This window comes from Sinocyclocheilus rhinocerous, unplaced genomic scaffold (assembly GCF_001515625.1).
Source record: "Sinocyclocheilus rhinocerous isolate Xijiao unplaced genomic scaffold, SAMN03320098_v1.1 scaffold2065, whole genome shotgun sequence".
Lineage (NCBI taxonomy): Eukaryota > Metazoa > Chordata > Actinopteri > Cypriniformes > Cyprinidae > Sinocyclocheilus > Sinocyclocheilus rhinocerous.
This window is the reverse complement of record NW_015639526.1, coordinates 299,293-309,348: the sequence shown is the minus strand read 5'-3', so window position 1 is coordinate 309,348 and position 10,056 is coordinate 299,293. Positions and strand designations below refer to the sequence as shown.

The 10,056-nt window shown below is 36.6% G+C and overlaps 1 protein-coding gene across 1 annotated transcript in view; it reads left to right on the top strand.

Annotated features, from left to right (window-relative positions):
- dlgap1a (discs, large (Drosophila) homolog-associated protein 1a) overlaps window positions 1-2,884 on the top strand; it is a 96,076-nt gene extending 93,192 nt beyond the window's left edge. The window contains exons 10-12 of the mRNA XM_016567069.1: window positions 476-567; window positions 1,428-1,580; window positions 2,170-2,884. Of these exons, the coding sequence (XP_016422555.1) occupies window positions 476-567; window positions 1,428-1,580; window positions 2,170-2,385 (461 nt within the window). The 3' untranslated portion in view covers window positions 2,386-2,884. The remainder of the gene's footprint in view (window positions 1-475; window positions 568-1,427; window positions 1,581-2,169) is intronic.
- The last annotated feature ends 7,172 nt before the right edge of the window (window positions 2,885-10,056 follow it).

The window sequence follows — 10,056 nt, the reverse complement described above, 5'->3', positions numbered from 1 at the left end:
GCAGTACTTTCAGTGACCTGTAATAGGCAGTATCACGTCTTTTGTAGCAGAAATAAACTGCTGCAGAAAAAGCTAGGTGCATGCAAAATGTAATGTGTAACTGCAACACTCATTTCAAATGTAGTGGAGTAAAGAGTACAGATACTCATTAAATAATGTAGTGAAGTAGAGAGTAAAAGTTGCTAATATCTTTAATACTCAGTACAACTACAAAGTATCCAAAAAGATACTCAAGTACAGTAATTAGTTACATTTACTCAAATACTTTACACCTCTGCGTCCTGGTCCTCACAGTGTTTTCGTGACATCAAACCTATATCTGTAGGCTCTCCTGATTGTAATAATCATAATAGAGCTTAATAGTTTTTTTTGTTTTCAAGTCTCAGAAGGAGCAGAATTCTACTTTTCTATTGCTCTTGGGCTGTTACGCGTGTTTCTGATGCTCACCTGTTTCGTTTTTGTGTGTGATGTTCAGTCCTGGGAAAGATCCGCAGTGCAGTGGGAAGCGCACAGCTGCTTATGTCCCAGAAGTTTCAGCAGTTCAGGGAATTGTGTGAGGAAAATCTGGTGAGTACTAGTAGGAATGATATAGTAAACGTTTATTTGACCGAATCAACTTATACTGTCAATTGAAGCAGCATTGAACTGACTTGAGGTGAGTAAGACACTGTTTACAACTGTTTATAGCTGTTTTGAAATTGATTAACTTTACACTGTTATTGAACTCAACTGAAGCAACTTGAGCTAAGTAATTATGCTATTGTCTTTTTAGTGCTGCTTTACAGCATGAGGAAGTGATTCTGCTATTTTCCTGTTTATTACTGTGAATCTGCTTTGAAACAGTCGGTATTGTAAAAAAAAAAGTGCTATAGAAATATAGGTGACTTGACTGTGGTTCAGAACTTTGGGGTCAGTAAGAGTTTTCTCTTTAAAGAAATTAATACTTTTATTCAGCAAGGATGCATTAAATTGATCAAAAGTGACAGTCAAGACATTTATAATGATACAATAGATTTCTATTTTTAAAAAATGCTGTTCTATTGAACTTTCTATTTATCAAATTTATCAAAAAAGACTGACTGCTACAAATTCACCTTTGTAATTACATAAATAAATTACACTTTAAATATATATATTAACAAAAATAGAAAAACTTATTTTAAATTGTAATATTTCACAACATAACTTTATTACTGCATTTTTAGTAAAATACAAGCAACCCCAAGCTTTTGAACAGTAGTGTATCTTCAAGGCTGTGAATCTTTGGAAACTAATGGAACTGTGGGTTCCTTTGCACCTTTGCAAGCACAATACCAGGATGGACACACCAGCTCCAGAGAAAACAGATCCATCGAGGCCTATCAGATGTTTAGACAGCACAGCTAATTCTTATAGTTCCACTTTTGTTCCTTCTCTTGGCTTAACAGAACCCAAACGCTCACCCACGGCCAGTGGCTCAAGATCTCGCAGGGTTCTGGGACATGCTTCAACTTTCCATTGAGAATATCAGCTTAAAGTTCGATGAGCTTCACCAGCTCAAAGCCAACAACTGGAGACCCCTCGACCCCCCTGAGAGAAAGGTACAACAAACTTGCAGAATCAGTACAGAGTCATTGACAGAAGAAGAATAAGAATGCAGACATGCTAGCTGACTGATCGCAGGGCAACGTTGCGTTTTTGTTTTGTTTTTTCATTCATGTGCATGGTCTGTTGCTTCTGTAGTGTGATATTAAGCATTCAAGTGTGGGCACTGGCAATAACAATCCTCCAAAATCCACAATATTATTCAATATATTTGACGTGTTGCTGTTGTCCCTGCGGCTCATGTGAGTCTGTTGGTCTAATGTGACTGTGAATGTTTCATTCACTCTTAATTTCCTGACATCCTCTTCATGTTTGCTTTGTTTGTTTGTTTGTTTGACAGTGAGCTGTTTTCAGAAGTCATTCCATCCGGCACGCACCATGGGGGCAGCGGCCCCCAACCTCTCACCCCCGCCGGGCCGCTCTCTTACCGCACGCAGTCGGCCGCGGAAGCGTTAGCACCGCTCCGTAACGCTAGCCGCGGCTGGCCTTAGCGCTGTCTGTGTGCAGGTGTGCCATATTGCTGTTTCGGCTCGTCTTTTTCTGCCCGCCGTGGCGGCTAACTGACTGTTTGTCGTCCCTGTTCAGGAGAGAAGGCTGCCTCCCCCAGTGCCAAAGAAACCCCCGAAAGGCCACCCTCCACTGGCCAGAGATCGCTCACTGGAAAGCACAGAGAAGCAGCGTCAGGAGGCACGCAAGCGTTTGATGGCGGCCAAACGAGCCGCTTCGGTACGGCAGAACTCGGCCACAGAGAGCGCAGACAGCATCGAGATCTATATACCTGAGGCCCAGACCAGATTATGAAACTGCCAAATGCCAAAACACACTCACACATGAACGCCCAAGTGCAGAAATCCACCGTGAGCACAACACATCACACAGATCTATATTTGCCTGATGCTAAGATCACTGTATATTAGGAGCGACATACACCAGCACCATGATAGCACAGTAGTAGTAATTTGACCTTTCATTACTAAAACAAATGACATCCAAGATAGATCTACATCATATTTATATGACCCTTAAGACTTCAGGACAAATGACTTGTTTAATTTTACACAAATGAAAACGAGGCTGTTTTTTTGGAAAAACTATTTCAGGGTTTCTGAAAATCAGTACGTCCTGAACGTCCTGTGGCGGAAATGATCGAGGGACTTTAGTTTTGTACTTTTTTCAGTATGAATATTCAGATTTTTTTTTTTTGAGAAGCAGCACTGCATAAAATATTAAGAATTGTTTTCATAGTTTGTCTTGAATATATACTACCGATCTCTTATGCTCACCAAGGCTGCATTTGTTTGATCAAAAATACAATTAAAACAGTAATATTGTGAAATATTATTACAATTTAAAATAACTGCTTTCTAATTTAATATATTTTAAAATTCATTTATTTCTGTGATGGCAGCGCTGAATTTTCAGCAGTCATTATTCCAGTCTTCAGTGTCACATGATCCTTCAGAAATCATTCTAATATGCTGATTTGCTCCCCAAGAAAAAATGGGGAAGAATTTTTGAAGAATTCTTAGGCAAATCGAAAGTTACAAAAGCAGAATTTATTTGAAATTGAGTCTTTTGTAACGCTACAGATGACTTAACTCTAACTTTGGATCAATTTAAGGCATCCTTGCTGAATAAAAATATTAATTTCTTTCAGAAAAAATAAAAAATAACTGGCCCCAAGCTTATTTGTCCTTGAACACTGGCTAATTTTTTCACTTGTTTTAAAGATGTTTACACTTAAAATCTGGTGAAAAAGTGAAAGAATATGCCAGTGCTTTTACACAAAGTATACTAGTATTAAAGATACATTATGTCTTATGCAGTCTTGCTTCTCAGTTAATCTTGTTTCAAAGATTTCTATATAGTTTTACTAGAAAATATGACAAAAATTCTCATCTCATCAAGAATATGACTTTTACAGTGTGTGATTATATACTGCTGGATATACAGCAGAACTGTCCCTCACAGCCACGCTTTTATTTGTGTCAAATTAAATATTTCTACCCTGAATAAGATCTATGACTAGATCATTCACACGCACTATTTGGAGCTCAGCCACTTTATATATACTCTTTTTCATTTTTATGCATGTGTGATTACATACAGTTTGTTTGTAAACACATAATAGACATGGTTACACATGCACACGTGCATAACAACCTCTCTCATTCACCGTGTAGATAAATATGAGCATATACACGCGTATATACTTTATCATTTAACAGTTCTACACAGACTTATCACAAATAATAAACATAAGCGCATTCACTCTGAGTGGAACAGGCTGGGTGTTTGTAATATAATCTGTCTGTACCTTTTTCCTTAAGAGATGAAGGAATGTTATAACAGGTTTAATGTTTTACTTCTCCAGTCGTTCCATCTGTCTTTCTCTTTCACACACTGTCTTAATCTGATGATCTGAAGAGATGTGATCATAGTGAATTATGTTCCTAGCCATGTGAAGTAGATAAACACTCTCTCTCTCAGTCCCTCTAGGAAATACTGTATCCTGTTGTCTTTTAGCATTTCTGTTTTCTCAGAAGAGCTAGCAGTTCTTTCCCGCTTCTATCCCTGCCCCCTTTTTTTTTTTTTGTCGCACAATTGGAAAATGATGACCACATAACAGGGTATTTTAAGCTAAAAGCAATACTCATAAGAAATTCTAATATTACTTTTTATATTTTGATGTAGAGATTCTGTAAAACTGATTCACTGCTAATGAAAAAATGCCTTCACTATTCTGTAGCCATTTCGGTTTCTTGCCATTCTGATGCTTGCTATTGTGAACGCTTATCAATGGCCACTCTTGAACAGTTCTTCTTATTTTAAATCCTCTTTATACGTCATACGTGGGACATTTAGGCACATTATTATATTCTTTAGTGTATAAAATACAAATAAACTAACTAATCATTTTTCTAACATAGATTTGGGGCCTTCTGTGGGTTTTTATGTAGACAAGTCGAGGTACTTCAATGAGACGACTGCAAAAAAGTGACACTAGAAGGGGAGTTTTAATAAAATGCAAGCTTTTCATCATTGTTCGCGAGATTATGTCTTTCCAGTAGCAATTTCAGTGACTTAATTTAATGTGTTTTAATACTGTGTTGGGGCATGGGGAAGTTTTTTGTAAGCTTTGTACTCAAAAGGGTTGTGACTCTGAGAGGACCGTATGACTCTGCCTGATCGGTCGTGTCAGGTGAGCTAAACTAGCGTTAAACTCTCAGGAAAAGACAGAGGTGAAGTGAGTGCAGCAAATTCAGGGTCTCCCAGTGGTGATGTTTTACCTGTGTTTTTGTGAGCGTGTTTGCGTGTTCAGTGCACACAGGTGTGAGTCTGATTGTGTTTTAAAGAATGTATGTGTCTTTATGGTAAATAGGTGTGTGTGTGTGTGTGTGTGAGAGAGAGTCTATAAAAGTGCTTCCTGATTTTATTGGTTAACACAATCTTTGAATTTTTTTTCTGTTGGTTGAAGTCAAGTAGCCTCATGAACTCGTGTACAGTATCAAAGCCCCTTGTTCTTATTTTAGTCTATATTGTTTGTACAAGAAAACAATGATGAGGATGTTCCTGTAAGCATGCAGACACAATATGAGTCCTATAGATATATATATCTGATTTATACTATTATTTATTTATTTATGTACTTATTTATTTGTCTTATCTATTTAGGGTTTATTTTATACGGTTTTGATTCTGTTTAGTGATCTGTCATGCCACCCTCATATTGTGAATATGTTGTACTGTATGTATAAACATTATATGTGCATACATACGATGAACAAAGAATAAATTCTTGAAACTTTATTTGTCTTGACATGTATTACAAAATACACAAACAATATGCATACAAAACGGTTTATTTTTTGCAATATTGTCATGATGGGAAGATATTTATTAGATATCATTATGAATTTAAAACCTTAGTGATGTAAGAAACACTGGGTTCTATATTAATATTAACATATACATATACATAAATAAAAATCTAAACATTAACATACAGTCATGGACAAAAATATCGGCATCCTTGGTAAATATGATCAAAGAAGGCTGTGAAAATTAATCTGCATTGTTAATCCTTTTGATCTTTTATTTGAAAGAATCACAAAAATCTAACCTTTCATTGGATACGAATTTAAAATGGGGGGAAATATCATTATGAAATAAATGTTTTTCTCAAATACACGAATGGGCCATGTTTGGATCTTCCAACCGTACAATAATCCAAAAACAGACCTTAAAAACAACACAAAAATGGGTCACTGGGCACAAAACATTTATTTCATATGATATTTCCCCCCATTTTAAATTCTTATTATCCAATGAAAGGTTAGATTTTTGTGAATTTTTTTAATAAAAGATCAAAAGGATTAACAATGCAGATTAATTTTCACTGCCTTCTTTGATCATATTTACCAAGGGTGCCGATATTTTTGGCTATGACTGTACGTGTTATATATATATATAATTATAAAAAATGCATTTTATGATGAACACAGTATAGGCAGTATAAGCACAAGTGACGAGCCCCGCATCTGCGCCCGCGCCCGCGCTCGCTCTCACCTCATGTTTGCGGCTGAATATAAATTATCATCATAATTAATGGACAACTAGACTATATCAGGGAAAAGACATCAGCGCAGTCCGGCGCAGAGAAAAGAAAAATAAAAAAAATCCCAAGATGAAGCCCGTGCATTACTTTCAGGTAACTACGTTCATAGTCATAATCCTGTGAAACTTTTTTAACTGTTGACTTCAGTAACGTGTTTTAATGTCGATAATAAATTCACCACCAACAACAACAACGCATCTGACTTAATATTCTAGTTTTCATGACTTAAAATGTATTATATAAAAACAATGAGGCAATAAAGATTGGTTAATTAATAATAATCATGTGGTTTCATTGAATAACACTGTTAAATAATGTAATACAAAATAGACAATTTGCATTATTACAAATGCCTGGGGCACCAAAGGCCTGATAATTACTGTTGTTACACTTACAGGACGATCAAATCCTTGTTTAATATTGACCAAACATTTAATTCAAATTATTTATTTATTTATTTATTTACTTTTATATTTTATTAAAGTTCTATTTTGAACCTTTATATAGGTTTTTTTTGTTTTCACAACAATGCTATTCTGCTTAGGGCACCCATTTGGCCAGCAGCGGCCCTGTGGATATTGCTCAGTGGAATGTAAGCTCTTTTTTTAATATATAACATTTATAGGCCTAGTTTTTAGCGGGACTACCTTGGAGTGAATTCAGGTCAAATGGGACGCTTTTGCCATTGAGAAGACTGGGGGAAAAATGTCCCAATTCACTCGAATTCACACTTGTGTTGTTGTTTAGCGGCAAATACCTAGTTAGAACAAAAGGAGGCGCTGTAACGAAAGAAAATACTAGGCCAATGGTAGGCTACGGATTTCAGAAGTAGGCCTACTAAGACGCAGGCGGTACAACATAAACAATGGCATCATATTCATGAGATGGGGGGTTTTAAGAGAACTAGTGGGATTCTTTACAGGTAAGTCAGACTAGGTAAGCAACTTTATTGCTGGATGGATTGCGTGGAGGAAGAAGGGTGCTTGCAAAGCTAATATTCCTCATTATTCCTCAAATCGTCTGTGCATAACTCATATCGCAACAAACAAGAATGATAGCTTTATGCGGCTTACTGAGGAAACCGGTGTTATGAATTCTGTAGGCCTATGTGATCAGGCCATATACAATTCACATACAATTTGCAATGTAATGTCAAATTGTGATGCAATTCCACTTAGTTCTTGAGATGTAGGCTAATACGACAGTGCTATTATCTTCCAATAGGCGTCACTGAGGATCCAGCAACAAAGCACTTGTTGCTCTTATGCACCTTGCAACGCCCCCAACATACAGTAGCCGACAGCACATCTATACTGACTATGCTAAGCTATTGTGTAAATTAGCTTTTATTTGATAATTAAACATAATTAGGACCCCTATTGAAAACGATTGCATGAATCATCTCGGAATTGTTGACTGTTTCCCAAAAGTATCATTAAGTAACCAGTGTCTGAATGAAAATCTTGTTCTAGGGCTCATTCAGTCACGTGCAAGAAAGCCGCAAATTGAAAAATGAAAAGATCAAATATTTCTGACAACACTGCATGGGTCACCATCTCCTTGTCACTGCCAGGAATCGCACGAATGCGGCCTTAGTGCAAAAAAAAAAAAAACGTAAAATAAAGTTGCTTGACACAAAGGCAACATTTCAATAGGCTACTTGTAGAACTGACTGCGACTTGAATATTATGCGCTTTCATGTTAAGTGTAAACCAAGTAAAAAGGCACGTTTGGCACTCTTGATGGCTTAAACGGCCTTGTGTTGTCGTTTTTGCAAATAATAAATATAGCTTTCTTGAATTAATTAAATTGCATATGAATACTGATATTTGTCTTTTCCTCTTTTAGTTAATTATGTTCATAGCCTAGGTCAAATCGTAAAAAGAGCTTGGACTAATTAATATGAACGCACTTTATCACCGTAGGGAATTGTATATTTGAGAATTAAAAAATAAACAAAAAAATCAGTCTTTCAGTCAGTGATTCTCAGTTGGAGGGTCACGACCAAAACTATTTCTAATGCTGGTAATAAATTGTAAATAAATATAAAACCATGCATAGTTTGGACATTGGACGTTTGGTAAATCTTGGCCATATATTGTTGACGTCAAAGGCCGTGCGCGGTGAAACTTTGCTGTATTTTTGGCGTATAAATCACCTGTCGCATATGACTAATATTAAGTAGCATACAACATTTGGCCCTTTTGGTGTTTATTCATTGGCTTGAAATATCACACCTCCGCGGTTGTTTATGCATTATCAAATTTGTCAGATGTTCTGTTGTGCATATTGCAATGTCTGTTAGTTTTAAATGGTAATAAAAATATCTCATTTTGAAGGCATTTTGTTTACTTTTCTACAATTAAACAGTTTGGGTGTTTTGTTTGGTCGCACAGAATAAAACCATCAACTAGGTTGTAATTCGTCATGGACCAAATTTTACAGGGAATACATTTGTAGGCTACCTAGTAATAATTGTATTTAATTTTCGCCTCATTATAATAGGTCTGTTTCATATCAGTGTTCATATTTTGTCAAGATTTTAGCACTGTTTTGTGTGTGGTTGACGAACTATAGAAATGTTGCGAAATTTGGACCTGCAGCACCTTTGTACCTGACAGCTCCCATTCGTTCTGCTTAAAAGTAAACAATTTGCTTGCTGGTTTGTGAAACTTTTTTTTTTTTACTTGCCACTATGTAGGACTAAGGAGTCAGGACTTTGTTTCACGATGAAGGCCTATAGCCTACATTTTAGGAAAATATTCTTAATTTTTATTATTCAAGTTTGAATTTTTAAACTCGTCGGTGGTTGTTGAGATGTAAGACTTCTTTGTAGTTCACTATTTCGCAGGATGAATAATGAAGAGATATTGGAATAAAACTAATGCAGTGATACACGGCAAAGATCTGTTGATACAGTAGATATAGGCTACATTGAGATGCTGAGTCCGGGTTTCTGCTGATAGGCTAATGAAGAATAAACCATTGCCTTTCTTAACACATTAAGGGACAATGCGTCCCAGTGTGATGTGACACTTAAGAAAGAACGCTTTATTTGTTCATCCCTGTGAATGCAGGAATCCCTCCACACCCCACGACTGCCGTTCTAATTTGTCTGGCAAGCTGGAGAACGAGCGCTCGGTGCGCTGTTGCTGCTCCTGTTGCTCTGGCGCATGTGGCTGGATTCCCAGGGAACCCCAGTGTTCTGCAGCTTGCGCTCCTAACATCTATGACCCTTCAAAGAGGCCGTGAAAACGCAAAGCTCCTGTAGTCAATAGTTGTCTACCAGTCAGCCTTTTTGAATACCAGGTCAATAAATGTAAAGTGTGGAAACAATGAAAGCCACTTGACAGGCGCGTCGACAAAGTGTGGTGCCTTTTATCGTTTTACATTACCCAACACGCGAGGACCAATGCCACTCACATCGCGCGGCTTTTGTTTCAACAATTGTTGGCTATTTGTTGCTGAAAATAGATTTTTTTAAATGGCCCACGAAGTGTCTTTCAGAGAAGCCAAGTCAAAATCATGTCTCCTGAAACATTGGCGGTTCAAGAGGTTTGGTGCACCTACTGTCAAGCCCATATTACCTTGTTAAGTAGCCCAATTATTGTCATTGATGTATTCATTTAATCTGCCTTTATATCTAATCCTTTCTCTAATCCTGTTTGACACAAGAGATTAAACGGATTAGCAGCGATTTCCACTGTATTTAGAATTAAATAAACTTTCCTCTCGTTAATGCAAACTGTTTCTAAAGCATCTGAAACACAACAACAATAATAATAATAATAACAATGTTTAAATTATGTTAATGTTTTAATAATTATTATTAATAATAATATTTATATTGTTGG